This window comes from Lissotriton vulgaris, chromosome 1_1, assembly GCF_964263255.1.
Source record: "Lissotriton vulgaris chromosome 1_1, aLisVul1.2, whole genome shotgun sequence".
NCBI lineage: Eukaryota > Metazoa > Chordata > Amphibia > Caudata > Salamandridae > Lissotriton > Lissotriton vulgaris.
In genome coordinates this window covers 922,238,566-922,255,763 of record NC_141685.1, presented here as the reverse complement: position 1 = coordinate 922,255,763, position 17,198 = coordinate 922,238,566, and the positions used below count along the sequence as shown (strand labels likewise).

Below are 17,198 nucleotides of genomic sequence, written 5' to 3'. Positions count from 1 at the left end.
TGGAAGGATACAGCACTTTGCCGACTTCCATGCCTACAGCCCCTCCTAAAACATGTAAATAGTTTGAGTAACTGGAATACAACATTGTCTGTTTTGATTCTAACAATCTAGAAGCTTTTTCTCACTAACAATTGCATGGCACCAATTAAAACTCTTTAATGAGCTCCATATTTAGAAGCAGGCACAAAGTGTGGCACCAGTTGCAAGGACCATCTGCAAAGGCGGCCATTTTTGATGAGCTTTAGTATATTCAATGTTGCTATGTTCACATGAACACTGCAACCACATGCACAGTAGCATTGTGGCGTTTCAAAAGACAACATTGCACGTAGATACAGTAATTTTGAACTCTCAAAAACGTTGCTATTTGAAGCACAATGAAGAAATCAAAGCAGAACAAAAGCAGCTTGAGTTAATGGTCCCTTCTCTTCAGCCCCACCCTTTACCAGCTTACGTCAGTTAAGTGAGTCTTACCTGTGGCATTGCTGTTGGAATCTGCAGAAGATTAAAAAAAATATATATGTTATGTTACATTCACTACAGCAGATACTTATGTGTTTTTAAATCCATTTGTGTTGAAAGACTTTTCCCATCATCTCCCCCCACATGGTAAATATTATTTTTACAATATGAATAGCACAGTAAAACAATTATCTGTGTGCAGGAAAGTGTATTCACAATATTCACAACCGAGAAAGTGAAGTCAGATTTACAAGAGACACGACTACAAACAGCAAAGCATGGATACAAACTAAATTAGCTTAATGATATGGATACCAAAAATCTAAAAATATGTTTCACAAAACATAAGAAAACTCTTAGCTTTGAAAAAATATATAGGATCAGTTAACCAATATGGTACAGGGGAAGCCCATGTTCTTGATGTAAGGAAAGAGCTGCACAGGGGATGTACCATGGAGGCAGGGAATAGAGCAGGGAATCCAGCAGGACAAGCAGTGCCCATAGCCATGCATCCTTTGCCATGTGTTATTGGTGCATTTCCAAAACACCCATCTTTACGTCATGCTGAAATCAGGACAGGAAGCAAGTAAGGATGCAGCACCTTGGATGACTTCCATGCAGAGACCCTCATAAAACATGTCAATAGTATTTCTGGAGCAGCATGACAAATTTGAAGAATACAAAAAAAGAGACGATCTAGCTGCTTTTTACCCTGAGAATTGCTGGATGACTCTTAAAACCCTTTAAAAAGGTCCACATTTAGATGTAGAAAGAGCGTGGTACCCACTAGGCCGCCTGCAATGACAGCCATGTTGATGACTATGTTAATTGCATTCAGTATTTACTTAAACACAGGTTATCAGGAAAACTGATGTTTCCAAAGATAAAATGTTTTACAAAGGTGCAGCCATTTTTAAAATTAACCAACATGGGATGCTATTTGTAGTGCAATGAAGAAATCAAACCAGATCAAGGGTGCCTGAGTTAGTGATCAATTTTCATCCCTTCCTTCATTTAATGATACAAAAGGGGGTGGTGATAGACGGAGCATCTGAACCAATCAAACACTCACACCAGGTCAACAGATCTGGGTTTAAACCATCACCGTTCTTTAGCCCACTCTGCCACCCCAGTTCAGACATTGCCATATGCAAATCAGTCTGACCCTGTGCCTCATGGGAACAGTCCAGCCCGTAGTGCCAAGCCAGAATCCAGTGGCAAAGAACGGTGATGGATTAAACCCAGATCTGTTGACTGGGTGTGAGTGTTTGATTGGTTCAGATGCTCAGTCCATCACCTCCCCCTTTTGTACCGCTTCCTTCATTTAACAGCACATGTATGTATAGTCTCTTACTTGTAAAATTCATGGATTCATCTTGTGCAAGGTAAAAAAGATATAGGTCAGGTTCCATTCACACTAGCGGATGGGTTTTTAAAGACAAGGCTTTTCAGAGTATTTCTCCACGAGATATTCTTTTTTTATGTATGGACCACATATTAACAAATCAATGCCATTGCGCAAGAGTGTATCCCCAACCAAGAAAATGTATACAGACTTAACAGACAATTACCCCAAATAAACCAGGTTAGTGAAATTGGGACCAAGAGTCTATGCAGTTTAAAATGTGTATCAGGAAACATAAGAAATACCTTAGCTTTGAATAAAATATACATTGGCTGTATAAAACACTATGATACACAATATGCATATTGCAAGACTATGAGGAGTTCTGTGACCACACAGCAGAGCTGTATAATTTGTTGCTCGAACTAATGAAGAGCCTAGGCCCACCTCCTCCACCAGGATAGAATGGTCCACGGCATTTCTAGTGCAAAATATGAGGCAGAAAAGGAGTTTGCTCGAAATAGACAACGAAATGCATTCACTGACATCAGTCATATGTTAATGGAGCACCAATGAAACTACCAGGTCAGATTGATGACCCCGCTCCATAGCAAGGCGACTGGTGTCCTGATAATCCCCTCTCCCCAAAAGCAAAGAGGACCAGGATGATAGTGTCTCTTGTCAAGCTGGGGAGTAATAGACAGCAGATCAGAGCTTGAATGAGCCCCTAAAGTTGTAGCCATGTTGTGGGCCCCGGGCAGAAAGGAAAATAAAATATTTTATAGAGGCCAGGTGTGTGACATCAGTAAATTGTAGTCCAGGATAGGTCATATGAATGCACAAATGGTGCACAAGCATCACAGCCAAAGGTTGAGACAGACGCAGGCCAAGTCTAAGATTATTTTGAAATTATATCGCTCTACTAGACCATGTCAACTCTGAACACTTATTGCAAAACGCAAATATATTAGCTGTCGCATAATCAACGGAAAAATCATGCAGTTACTTCAAATGCCAATCTGTCCTGTCACGCTATATTTTAAAGAGAACATTTCCTCACATCAATTTTTGGCTTGACGACGCATTTAAACAAAGTACTGCAGACAGCCGCGCGTGGTACATTTTTACCACAAACTCACATAATTACGCGAAGTGAGGTGCCACTGTAATTCAAGGAATTTCGCATACCGAGCGTAATATGAAGTTTAAAATGTTTTGTGAATGAATCTAGCATACTTTAGATTTCACCCATTCCTACAAAACACCAACACCCTCCCTGAATATGCCCGTAGAAACTCACTCGATTGAATCTGGATTCAAAGCAGCTACTCCTTTCCTTCATACCCACTATAAACACGTTTCTCTATGGCCAAATTACCACCCACGTCAGTCATCACCCCCTGGTTGAGGTCCCAACACTCATTTGCGCATTGTGACAAATTAGGTCTCCAGTTGGAAAGAGGGTTTAACCAAGCTCTGTAATCAAACGCAGCAACCCACTTCTCTTCCACCTGCATCCTCTCGAACCTCAACACACCGCAAAGTCACCTGCTTCTAGAATGGGCTCCCCATGTAAGGAACAAGACACAATACATCTAACATACATATGCACGCTTCCCCGCATTAACAAAATATAACAATTAACACCAAAACAAAAAAAAAAAAATCACTACAAAAAATTGATGCTTACCCAAACACCAAACCAAAAACAAAACTAAAGCAACAATCTTTCTAATGTATAGATTTCTTCTGAATTCTCTTGTCGCGTCGCTGCATTCATATTCCTATTTGCCTTGGGAAACTCCTTTAAGAAAAGTGCTCCCTCTCAGAAGATTGTACATCTTCCTGAACTGGACACGGTCCTCCATATTTTCTACCATGCATAAATACCCGGCTCCGATTCCAAATTCGACCATCACTGACTGGTTTTGATCATATTTCTGACCAGTTTTGTGCATCTGTCACTCCCTGGTTCCAGCAGGTGCATCTATCTTAACCAGGGCACCCACTTAAACAAATAACTCTTAACCACTTCGATGCTGATGACGAGCTCAGCTCGTCATCAGGCTTACCTGCCGTGTGCTGATGACGAGCTCAGCTCGTCATGTAACGCAGTAATTTTAAAAATGCCGCACACAGCGGGAAAAGCCGCCGCAGCGATGCGGTTAATAAAATGCCAGTGGGGACTCGGGGCATATTTACAGGAGAAGTGGCGGAGTTTGGCATTAGCCACCTTGGCTTAACGCCACCCTCCGCCACTTCTGAAACGCAGGCTGCACCTTGTTCACAAGAATACGCAGGGCCGGACTGGGAACCAAAACCGGGCCTGGCAAAGTGCTTCCCCCCACCCTGGGGGGTTTGGGGATGTTGCTAAGCTCTTTGCTGGGGCCGGTTTGCATCCGATTTTGTTACAGGGCCGATTTTGCAGCTATGCTGCAAAAACGGCCCTGTAACAAAATCAGCCCCCAGGGGCCCAAAACCGGCCCCCACCCTTGCTGCGCACCGGGGGATTGCCCAGTGCCCGCTACGGCCAGTCCGGCCCTGAGAATACAGTGTGTTTACCCCGGGCGATGCTAATTTAGCTGCCTAGCGCCAACGCAGGCACCTTGCACCAAAGTGCAAGGGTGTCTGAGTTGCAAGGGAATGATTTTTTTATGTGCAGGAAGGTGTCCTGCAGTTCCTAGTTTCCCACTAGGCCCTGCGCATTGGAATAACATAAACAGTAGTATCGACGTGGAACTGCGGATATTCCAGGCCTCCACTGACTATGCTAAACTTAATTGGGTGTGTTACCAACTAGCTCAGAGGTCACTGGAAACTTTCTTCTCTGCATGGGAAGTGATCAGCTTCCCTGGCACAGACAAGAAGGGATTCAGTTTTCCAACAACCGTGCAACATGACAACTTTGCTCCTCAGATCAAGAGTCAATCTCTAGGGTCGTGTGAAACAATAGACATGTATTTCAGTCAGTCAGGTTAGTGCAGTTTACTTTCACGATATGTAGAGAATAGAGAGACGGGCGTTTGTCAATAAAAGGTTAACATTTATTGAACAGTCTTTCTTCTCGTACAAGAGAAATGTATTGCCACAATTGCAAGACTTGTTATTATAAAAAGTACGTACAGTAAGATAAGGATTGCGAAATAATACTGTAAAAGCATTGATATGGTTTCTTAGCCATACAATGGTTTAAAAGTAATAAAACATATATACATTCATATATACATTAGGCTAAAATACTCAACTGGTGCTTCTAACTACACCTACCCCAGTGTGCCTGACCTAAGCCTAACACATGGAAGGGGAGTAAGTAGCTTTAAGTTAAGTTGGTTTTGCCAAGGTTTGCTTCAAGAATTCTCATCTAAGGGTTTAGTCAACACCATACCTCTGAATAGAATGATGGAAGTCTGGTATTTCCTTCAGGGGGAAACTCGATATCCCAGTCACCCGCGAGGGCAGACCAGAAACGCCGGAGCTGGATTTCTCTGCAGGAGAAAGGCAGCGTCTCTTCTCAGCGCGTCGAGGAGGAGGCGGGGGGACAGCGTCCGCGGCAGCTGGAATCTGCTGGGCTCTTCGCAGAGGGACGGCTGTTCAGCTCCTAAGCTCACCACACCATCGTTCGCGCTTTAACAGCGATAATGGTATCAGTAGCTTCACCACCAAAGGGACAGCAGCAGCATCAGCGTACTGCATACAGCATACAGCATACAACAGCAATGGGACACCAGCAATTGCTTAAGGCAACGTTGGTAGTATTTATACCTGTCAGGTGCCTGGTTTGACGCAAGTTTGCTGGACATAAGACGTCAATTAAAGATGTCACTAGGAAGTGATAGCTATCAGTTGCTCATTAGAGTTCCATTACTAATCAAAACACAGCAAGCGGGGATTTCCAGGTTTGCTGAGTTTTTATCTCGTTGAAGAACTCGGAGTGTTAATCTAGGAATATCAGATAGTGACTTCTGCTCTGTCATTGCACTAATTGGTTGCAAAGGAAGTGGCAGAGAACTATGCTGGAATGTGGCTCAGTTCGTGTGAGGCCAGAGATGACTTTCTGAATATCGCACTTGAACGGTTATGCCAATATAGGGAATAAATGGATTTATAGCCGAATAGGGGCATAAGGTCACAGTATCGATCAGGAGCCTAGATAAACACGCAACAGTCCCTTCCTACACAAACAATCACTAATGGTGCTTTATAACTTCTGTGTGTGCTGCTTAATGCAGCACACAGACGCTGCAAAACGTCTTTTTTTCCAACGATTGTATGTGGAGGAAGGTGTCCCTAAAATAATAAACAATTAATAGTATTTTGCTATTTCTATGTGTGCTGCACAAAGCAGCACACGTGGAAACAGCAAAAACAAGGAGAAATAAAGTATTTCTCCTCGTTTTGCCTGTTTAAGACCCAGTTTCCCTGGTCTTAATTTTGGCGCTGCCTCCTATTCACGCCACCCTTGTAAATAGGGGGCAGCATCAAAACCAAAAGGTGGTCGCAGTGGAACTCCCATGGCAACACCCATTCACCTCCCCTTTCACGCTATGTGTAGCGTGAAATAGTGCCTTATTTACAAGGCAGCATTAAGCCACTTTAAATGCCACCACATCATTTAAAAAAACACGACTTGGACCCAACTTCTCCTCCAGTTCATCCAATTTGGAAACAATCTGAAGTGAAGACGTTTTCTCTGTAAAATTATAAAATTACAAAATGTGTGCTGCCAGTGGTTGGGTGTGGAAATGGGCAAAACATAAGGGAAACTCTGTAGGAAGCTGGCTCTGTATATACTATACCAAAGCAAGGTACAGTGTGCACAGAGCCCAGAGGATCCCAAAGGCTTCCAAAGGTAAACGTAGATGATCCCTTACTCTCCATTTTTGGTAGTGGGGGCGAGCAGTAATGTTTTTTCAGAGGGTAGTGTTAAGCATTCATTGTACACACTCAGGAAAGAAATGATGTCACACACACAAAAAATGAACTGAACTGTTTGTATCAAAAATATTTCTTTGTTGTATTTTTATTTGTAGAACCAAGCAGGCTTGGTACGGGTAAGTATAATTGTACCTTTTAGGACAGATTGTTCATGAGCAATCTGGATGAATAATGACTTTCGTTACAGGTTTGTAAAATGTGAAAATTCAGTTGTAGTTACTTTTGGATTACTTTTTCTACTCTGTGATATGCCTAGATATCACACTGGGACATTTCCTGGATAAAAGGGGAGCAAAACAGTTTCTCAAAACACAGTTTTAGGTTTCCATACAAAACACCCTCCACACTTAAAAGTTTTTAAGAGGAAAACAGTCAATACAATCCTATAGAGAAAATTGGGTTACGTTTTGCAGGTAAGTGAACGGTCTTGAGGGTTGAGTTTCTGGGGTTAGAACAAAGGTTCCTCAGGGTCCAAGATGCACTCAAAAAGCACCCTCTCCTGCACTAGTGCGGCCGGGTGCAGAGTGCTGAGGTCCAATGTTAGCCTATGAGGCTAGGTGGCCGTCGATTGGTGGCTGTTCAGGAAAGCCACAGGGTTGAGGGAGCAAAGCTCCTAGGGTTAAGCAAAGGGGTATCAGAGTTATCCCTCAAGGTACACTCACAGCAGCACAGGGGTGGCCGGGTGCAGGGTGTGGATTTGGCATCAGGAGCCCTGTATGCAATGGGTGTTGCCGGTTTTGGCTGCAGGCTCAGTCCAGGAAGTCTTTTGGGAGGAACCAACAGCTGGTCAGGTAAGTTGGAGGACTCTGGGACGAAGGTGCACCTCAGGTTCTCTTCTCCAGGGTTCAGGGCGGCCAGAAGCAGGAATGCCTTTTGAAGTTGGATTTCACCTTCCCAGGCCAATCATGGTTGGGGTCGGGTCTCCGTGAAGAGGCTACAGGAGGTGTTGGGGAGTCATGAAGCGGTCAAACCATGGTGGGCTCAGACACTGTAGCGCTGAGGGACTTCACTAGGACTGGTGGGCCACTCGGACTCAGGCCATAGCCGTCGGCTGAGATGGTGGTTCCAGGCGTTGGGTTTGTCTTCAGCAGGCTCAGAGTGTTTCTTTGGAGATTCTTCTGAACAAAGCTGCTGTTCACAGGAGGTCCAGGCTTTGTTGAAGGAAGTCATTTCTCTCAAGGGTTCTTGAGGCCGTTGGGTGCAGGACAAGGCGACTTTTGGTGCAGGATCTCTGGAAACTGCATATGGGCCAGTAGGGATGGGGCCAAGTCAGTTCGTCTCTGCAGTCTCCTCTGCTGCGCGTCTTCTTGCATACTTCTTCATAGGTTAAGGGAATCAGCCATCTGGGTTCAGGGCTACCCCCTAAATACTGTATTTAGAGGGTGTTTTAGGGGTCTCTAGGTCAGTAGCAAATGGGCTACTGGCCTTAGGGTGACTACACCCTTGGTGTGCTCACCCCACGTGGGGGTGTGGGCACAATCCCTAATCCTGATTGGAGAGTGCTTGACATCTGCAAGATGGTGGGTCAGCCACGGCCCGTGGAGGGTGTTTCGGTGGGGCGGGGGAGGGGTGCTAAAAACTGGAGTATGGATAATTGAAGGTAAGTAAACAATTTAATAAATAAAACAAATTTCGTAGCGCACCCTGCATCGCATTTTGCGATGCAGGGTGCGCTACAAAATTCATTTTATTCATTCAATTGTTTACTTACCTTCAATTATCCATACTCCAGTTTTTAGCACCCCCCACTATGCCCCTCCCCCACCCCACCCCTCCGCCCCACCGAAACTCCCTCCACGGGACGTGGCGGGTACTGAAGAGTGACCTCCCCCACCTGAGGGGTGGGGTTGGCATAGGTGGTCACAACTTCTGAGCTGTTCTAATGTTTCCTGAGAAAAAGGAGGTGAGACAGGAAGGGGACCTGCTCCTGATATCAGGAGAGGCTGGGGTCATGTTGCAAAGGCGGAGAGGCCTTTGAAGCTCTCCTGCCACAACTGGCTCTTCCTGACCTAGGGGAGGTGTGAACACCTCCGTCCAGTAAAGGCTTCGTTTCTGGGCCCAGGGAGCTAAGGCTCCCATGCCTGGGGTCCAGAAACATGTCTTGTGGTGGCACTAGAGGCTGGTCGTTTCAGGGGGCAAATCTAAGATACCCTCTGATGCCAGTGTAATATTTATTATACAATGCACTCAGAGTGGGTTTGTTATGCTACAAAGTTTGCTTCCAAACTTCCAAGAATTCAGTAAAGCCATTATGCTGCTGTAGAGTTAGTAATGACAAATTCCCAGACCATGTTCTCTTTTGTGGCTTTACTGTACTTACAATATCGAAGAATGGACTTAAGACACTGTGGGGGTATATTGCTCATGCACGTGTACCCTCACCAGTGGTATAGTGCACCCAGCTAGAAGGGTGTCTTGCCTATACCATAGGCAGTGGGTTGTAGGCATGGCACCCAGGGATGTGTGCCATGTCGACTCTTCGCTTTCTCTGCACCAAAACACACAGCCTGCAATGGCAGTGTATGTGCTGCAGCCCTTATAGGCCTTCCCTGGTCACAGTGCCGTTGGTACCCATGGTATCTTTTATAAGGGACTTTCATGTGACCAGAGAGGTGCAAATTGGGGTTACAACGGTACAGTTTCTGGAAACACAGGCCCTGGGGGCCATATTGGCAGGGTCAGGGGCACATCAAGTCAAAGTGCATCAGAATTCTGGCAAAAAGTGGGGAGGGGAGGTTACTGCAACAGAAACCCACCTTCCTACAAACTCTTATTCTGAAAGAACTTCTAGAAACATTATGACTGTACCAGAAGTCTCACACAATTCACTTTCGTCCACTTTTAGACTATGCTTGCAGCCACAATAAAATAGGTGGTACCCACCTTACTTCCATGGGTGGGGCACAGGGTTTATATAGGTTTTATTACTCAACACTATCACCACACTTTCTATTGGTGCGCTTAGCCTCCAGTTCAATTTATGGCCACCAAAATCTGCCTTAATGCTCTCCCTTATTTTCACAATGTTAAATAGCCCCTTATATGCAAAATCTACCACTTTGCTCTTAAGGCAGGTGGTCACAACTAATCTAGTCCCTCAGCAGCACAATCCTACTATCCTCCCACTCCTGCTTCACCTCACAAAAGGGTCGAATAGCCATTTCAACTTAAGTTATGCGCCCCTCCCAAAACAGCATATACTTTCTTTTAAAGTCATCCCAACATTGTGCAGTCTTCCCAACACATTATATACTAGGATTGTGTTCCTCCCATATTCTCCCAAAAACAGATCATCCTCACAGCACTTTACTCCTTCCATTTCACATATAAAGCTGTGCATACTTCTCTGAAACATGGTTGCTGCAGAGACAAGTCTGGCTAGCATCCGAGGAAAATTATACAAAACCATTAGGGTAATAAAAGATGCAAGGTCCTGTAAACTCATGTAATCTATTCTGGTGCTACACAGATGCCAGGGTGGTGAAGAACTTGGAATAACAACCAGTGGACAACGTTTCTAATAAATTCAAAAGAGTAAACTGGTCAACGGTAATCTCTGTTAAGTCTCATCAGGTCTACTCACAACCTTATGTTCCTGTGGACCTTTCGTGCCTCCATCACCGGCACTTAACACCCCGATGCCTCACCAGTACAAGGTCACTCTCAGAGTCTTTCCATCTCCTTTCTCACTAAACATCTATCAGCATATTCATTACTTTAGCAACCACAGGAGGCATAGCACCTTCTTTCAACTTTACTCTGTAGGAGCAGTTCCAGAGACCTTAATCCTAAGAGAAACCATTTGGCAATCGGTTTGTAAAATCCTCAGTATTGTCACATACCTTCCATTCAGTGAATCTGCACTTATATTCAATAAGGTCATAAAAAAAAAACAATCAACTTTATCAACTGCCCAACATAACTTCTAGGATGTACGTCCATTTTCTTAAGAATCACTGTTCTCTGATACAGGTGCTAGTATACAATACTCCATTAAATATTAACCCAAATTCTTCCTCCTCTTTTAAACTTCAATCTCCATTGCTGACCAGTGCACATGTCCTAGCTTTAAGTTCCACAGCACTGCCATTAGGGTTACATATGGCCAACTTAAGGGGTGACCTATGTGTAATAAAAGGGTATTTAAGGCTTGGCAAGTGGTTTTTAATGTCAAGTCGAAGTGGCAGTAAGCTGTACACACAGGCCTGAGACAGGTTTGAAAGGCTACTTGTGTGATTGGTAAAATCAGTGCTGCAGGCCCACTGAACGTATTTAGATTACAAGCACTGGGTATATGGTATACCACTTTACAAGGGACTTCTAAGTAAACTAAATATCCTAATCAGGTATACATTAATGCCACCATGTTTAGGGGAGAAGCACAAGTATTTTAGCACTGGTCATCAATAGTAAAGTACTCGGAGTACTAAGGCCAACAAAACGATACAGCAACAAATGGAGGTAAGCAGGGAAAAGCTGCTTTAATTATTTTGACGAGTCACCTAGGTTTATTATTGCTTGATTGATCAGTTGCAATGTGACTCTCTTGGTATTCTGGACAGGTCTTCGGTATGTTCTCATACTAGTTAGCAACACTCAGTCATCTGCATACTCCACCTATGTTCTCTTATCTGACCTAAGCTTTCCATGTTGGCCAACTATGAGATACACCACTTATTGATAAGCTTCACAGCGGACTTCAAGTTTTGTAAAACTGCTTGGAGCCACCAAGTTCAGGGTTATGGAGATTGTGCAATGGAAGGCATGACGATCATTAACAAATGAGCCGGCCATGTGGATTGATTATATATCAGTTTTAAACACTTTAAGAAACCTGAGCAATGACACGTTCCTTCGATAATGGAGGTGGTTTCGTTTATCTGCTTAAGTGAGTAATAATCTTACATGTTTTATATTGGACAGAGCATTTGCGGATCATCCTGTTGAAAAACACAAAATGCGGGTCTAATCTTTAAGTCAGGGTTAATGATTATGTGATCAATTTCATGAAGCCTAGTGATCAATTTCATGAAGCCTAGGGGCAGAGGTTTATCAACCACTTGGGCAGCAATTGCTTAGGTTGTCCACCCAGAGAGTGAAGCCCCCACAAAACATTCTTTGTCAGAGTTTGGGATAAGAATACAAAGTCAGAATTGTATTAGATAATGAGCTAGCTGGTTGCATTTCAAGCAGATACGAAGAGGGAATTAGGCCAGGATAAGATCTGCTCTGTAATGGGCTTGAAATATTTGTATGAAAGATTGGTATTTGAGTCACATGACTTGTGATTGATAACAGACAACCACACACCTCTGGACATGAATGAGTCCAACCCTGACTGATGTGCATCTGGATACGGCAGACCTTACATGCGTTATGGATTGTAATGTAGGACTACCAAGGACTCTTCTTTCGGGTTTGAGGAGTATTTCTTGAGCTAGAGCGGAGCAGACGGAGTGATGGTTTAGCTCCTGTAACTTTGAAGACTTCTATTGAAGTGTGGGTTTGTTTTGGCTTCGAAAGAATGGAATCCAGGTCAATTGTATATGAAACCCTTTCCTCTGGACCACCAGGAGAACGAATGCCCTAAGGGGTGGTAGAAAGATGCTAACCACACAGGACCCCACCAATGCCGGGTCCAAGGGAGAGGGGGAGGGTTTGCCTTATAGGCAAGGAACAACCATTTGTGTCTCCCTTAAAATATAACCAACACATAAAAAAAGAACGCCCTCTATGTCATTAGCCCAGGTGTTCCTTCATTTGCCATTAGAGGATTCTTTGGCGAACGTGGGGATATGAGGATGAAGCCCGATACCTGGGGGGGGGGGGGGGGGGGGGTAAGGCCGTCCCGTCTATTGTTTCACTCACTCGTGTTGTCCATAGTACTGGGTGAACAAAGTGGCTAGAGGTTTTACATATTCCTTGGTGAAGGAATACCTACACTGTGAGGTGCAAAAGCTCAAAGGTTGGGCTAGTGACACAGAGGTCTGTTTGTGGGATGGTGTAGAAAGAGGTTTAAAAACAAGTAGATGTGCGATGCCTGATGCCTCAGACTGGGTAGGTCTGGGGTGACCCTTCGTCAGGGTAGCATTGTGTTCTCAGACATAGAAAAAGGATGTACTAGACCTGCCCAGATGAGCATCACTAGCTTGGAACATTAGCTTTGCAGTCTTGTAAAGGTTTTGGGAGAACTCCATCCCCCAAGTGAATGGTTCTTATATGTGGCAAGTCTCAATCTTCAAGATCTGCTCTCTAGATGTTATAGTATGCGGTGCATGGCAGACTGCCTATCTTTTTTGTTTTCTATTGCTGCACTAAACGGAATGCTCTACTGTCAAACATCCCCATTTGTCACACAGGGCTGCTTTCTTAAATTTGTCACGTGTGGAAATGATTGCAGGAGATTAGATGGCTTCCCATGAGCTGATTTCAGACTGCCTCTTGTGTGAGGCAGTTGTTAGGATCCTCTTGAATTAGGCCAGGGCACCTTCTACAAGGATTACATACTTCCAACCAGAAAACTGGCTAGGTTGGTGAATAGACTATCAATAGCCATGCCTGTGGCAAGTGTCGCGGGGTCATAATATCTAGTTCAGGTCGCATCATACCAGTAGAGACCGCCAGCCCCAGCTCACTCCTTGCAGGGCGGCACGAGCGGTTAGAGGCCAGCTGCAGTCAGTGCTTTAAATGGGAAGGTACTACCAGGCACACAGTACCTCCACTTTTTTTTGCACGCCTTTAATTTGGAAAGGATAATACCAGGACTTCTCAAATGCATTAAATATGAGTTTTGGCACTGCCCAGCAGCAAAGAGTTACGTTAGGACAAGGAGTACCTCTACTTCTATATTTCCAATTCAACCACCATACAACTGACTTGGGGGGGAGGGGGGGGGGAGAATAATAGTTGAACCTGGAGAGTGTCCAGGCGATGGGCATATACGGTCCTTATAACTCTCGTCCACTCACATCCACGCACTCACAATGACTGAAGAAACTGCCAAATGACACAGGCCAAGTCATTCACTTGTTAGTACTATAGAAAAAGTAAACAGCATACGTACCGTCACATAAGGAACATTGGAGGATGGAACCAATGAGAAAACAGAGGACAAGAGATTTCGCCAACATCCTGAGAAAGAGGGGAAAAAAAACAGACAGTGTTTGTAACATGAGTTGAACCTCGTAAACCAGCTACAATTTCCTCTGAACTAAAAATGGAGTATGACTGAAGTAAGAAAGCTGGGCATTTTACAGGTGAACTTTTCAGTAACTTGCTATAGACCTCTTCAAACTTAATCCTAGCTTGTAAGCAAAGAAAACACCTATTAAATTATGGAAACTGCAGGTGCAACATAAGTAAGTTGCTTGCAAAACCTCATGATTTGATCAGTTCTTAATTTGAGCCGGTGGTTTCCGTGCTCGGCAAAGGCACTTAATTGTCGGCACGGATACTTATGACAGTGCACCACATGGAGGCACAGTCTAATCTTGAAATGAGCACAACAGTTGTTTAATAATTATGTACACATTGAAAAAGGCTTATAGCAGACACCCAAGTCACTCTTAAGCTTTGGGCAGCCTGGAATAGTTCAAATTTTCATCCTTGTAAAAGTGTAATGGTTAGTGGTTATTGCTAGAGCAGGATGGAGCGAGCTGCAGTGGCCTCCTGACAAGCGCGCTGGCATTTTTTTAAAATAAATTAAACACTGCTAAAAATCTGTTCCTGTACCCGGAGAATCTGAGTGGAGGGAACTATTGAGTGAAAACGAATTCCCCTTGGAAGCTGTGCACGACTTCATCTGGGAAAGGAGCAAAGTGAAGGTGATTCCCAGAGAGACTGAGAATTATTTAGAAAAACAGATCATAAAAGGTTGTATTTGTTTTTTTTAATTATTTTTTTTTACAGTGGCAATTACTTTTTTAATTGTGTATTGAAAACGAAAATCTATGAATACGTGTTGTTGCAGGAGTGCGGCATGATAGTCCCTTCTCTGCCCCGCCTCCTCCCATATAATAACTTTATTTTTCAAAATGTTATTTACCACCATCGAAAAACTACAGTGATGAAATCAAGTCAATACCAGTCGCCCCCCACCCCCGGAGACCCCAACATTATACAACGAGTTAGGCACTTTATAACAAAAAACTAGCTACCACTATTTTCAAATCCAGGTTCTAGAAATTAAGTCCACGTCCCACTGTAGTCAGGTGCAGGTTATTGATCCGATTAACCGCCCTCTTAGTATCAGCTGCAAGTGGAATTAGATTTTCAGCCACAATCATATTGGTTTTTGCAGCCGCTGTCACCCCCAAGTATTTAGCTTTTGGAACCACCCTACTGTCTATCCAGTTGATTTTATTATTTAAAATAATTTGGTTTTTATTTTTATTGAGAGCGTACCCCGAATTTATTAGAATGTGATGTGACACAATAGTAATTGTTGTGCAAGTATAAACCGTGGATTCAATTTAATTTAAAGTTTGTGATGCGAACGACGGATTTACTGACAACCAGCAGATGGCACTGTGTCCTTATTTTTTCTCCAGACAGAGGTAATATTTTGTGGTTTCCATTTACATGTAATCTACTTGCTTTTATGTCAGTGAGTAGGTGCTCGCTAGAGTTGCCACCCCACTTAGCCTTAACAAGACACCGTTTGCCTAATCATGCTTCCCGCTGGTATATTCCCCTTTGTTCTACTACCCTCTCCAAGTTGGACTCCCAACCCTTAAATATTTCCTTATCTTTAAAAATGTCCTCTTGCTCAATGATGGAGGGCCGAAATATGTTAGTCACAGTGCCACAGCTGATAAACCCAACTTCTTAACGCCAAAGGTTTTAAGATGATTAATCAAACTCTCCTAATGTAGGTAGTATAAAAAAACCTTGTATTGTATTGCTGTATTAAATAATTTAAAAGCCTAATATATACATGTGTACAAGACACCGTATTTTCTAGTCTGGGCAGCCTTGCCACATTAGTGCATTCTGGGAGTTGTAGTCACACGTGCCTTCAAGCAAGCACATTGGAGTAACGCACCTGATGATCATTTGGAATAGTAAAGCCCCACAGAAGCCCCACACGGCACTCCTAAGAGCCTCCATAAATTCGGCAGCGAGACTCATCACAGGTTCTAAAAGAAGGGTCTACATCTCCCCAGACCTAAAATCCTTGAACTGGCTACCTCCGGAAGCCAGAATTCCTCTGAAAATAGCATGTATGACACATAAATCCCTGCATCCCAAGGCACCAAGTTATCTGGCACAGAAACTGACGATTTCTGGTGGGATAAGATCTTCAAGAAGCGCGGATAACCTACTTCTGAAACCCCAAAGATTCAACAAGAAGAAAACCTATAAAGGATCCCTCTCAGGGATGGCTACCAGGATTTGGAATGCCCTACCCCCAGAAGCCAGACTTAACTCTTCTATGGCTTCTTCAAAAAGTAAGTAAAAGCGATTCTCATGGCAAAATGCTCCTGAGCATTATCTAAAGAAATTGCGATACCAAACCAACCCGTGCTGATAATCTTTACTATGACAAATGTCCACTGCGACACTTGAGTCTGTATTTCGTCCCTTTACTCGCTCCAACTGGATGGTTCTCTTTGCGTAAACTTACTGCTTTACTGTTTTATGGCGGTATGTACATGTGTTTAACATGCATTGATTTGATGTATAACGAACCTTACTTAATGTAAAGCGCTCTGTTATCCGCAAGGATCGTGTTCGCGCTCTATAAAACTTTCAAATAAATGAGTTCTAGTCGTGTTTGCCATTATGAAGAGATCGTACCGTATGCCTCTCTTGCCTATTTCCTAGAGAGGAAGATGATGGTCTCAGACACACAGATTATAAAGACAGGGGTCAAAACAAGGCCGCGCCCACTGCAACACAACAGTGGTTGTGAAAGTTATGCAACGTGCTAAAAAAGCATAGCTTGAGAAGCAGACTGAAGAATGGAAATTGCAATAAGTGGGCTTGGCGTGCCCAGCGGTGCATCTAGTGTGTCATGGGCCCGAGTGCAAGGACGAAAGGGGTCCCGTGGCTGCTGTTTGAATTATAAACTCAGCAATAATCGGGGCTCAGTGGGCTCTTCGGGCCTCTGGACCACGGCGCCACTACACCTGATGCACCAATGAAAGCTACACCCCTGGAAATGCCTTAATGTGCAAAAATGAGAAATCTTCTCTTTTAACTGAGGACTTCCACACAAACAGAAGAATGATTTATGACGCCTGAAACTAAATCTCCGATGTTGTGCCTTTCGAAAACTTGCAGTTCAGCTTTTAACATTGTAAATAAGGGATCACATTTCTCATTGTGGATAAGGATACTGGATACCAACCTAACATGGCTGAAGGTGCGGGCCAGGCCATGAAGCCACTTTGTAGCTGTGCTGCGGTGTGGGTCAGTCTCTGTGCCTTAAAGGACGCCCCTGCCTCGGCATCCC

General features: G+C 43.8%; 1 protein-coding gene across 2 annotated transcripts in view; it reads right to left on the bottom strand.

The window, feature by feature from the left end:
• The window catches only part of LOC147748172 (butyrophilin subfamily 2 member A2-like), a 154,928-nt gene that overhangs the window by 131,142 nt on the left and 6,588 nt on the right, over nucleotides 1-17,198 (bottom strand). For both annotated transcript variants that reach the window (XM_086959079.1, XM_086959080.1), the window contains exons 2-3: nucleotides 13,806-13,873; nucleotides 475-495 (exon numbers count right to left, since the gene is read on the bottom strand). In XM_086959079.1, the coding sequence (XP_086815205.1) occupies nucleotides 475-495; nucleotides 13,806-13,873 (89 nt within the window). The remainder of the gene's footprint in view (nucleotides 1-474; nucleotides 496-13,805; nucleotides 13,874-17,198) is intronic.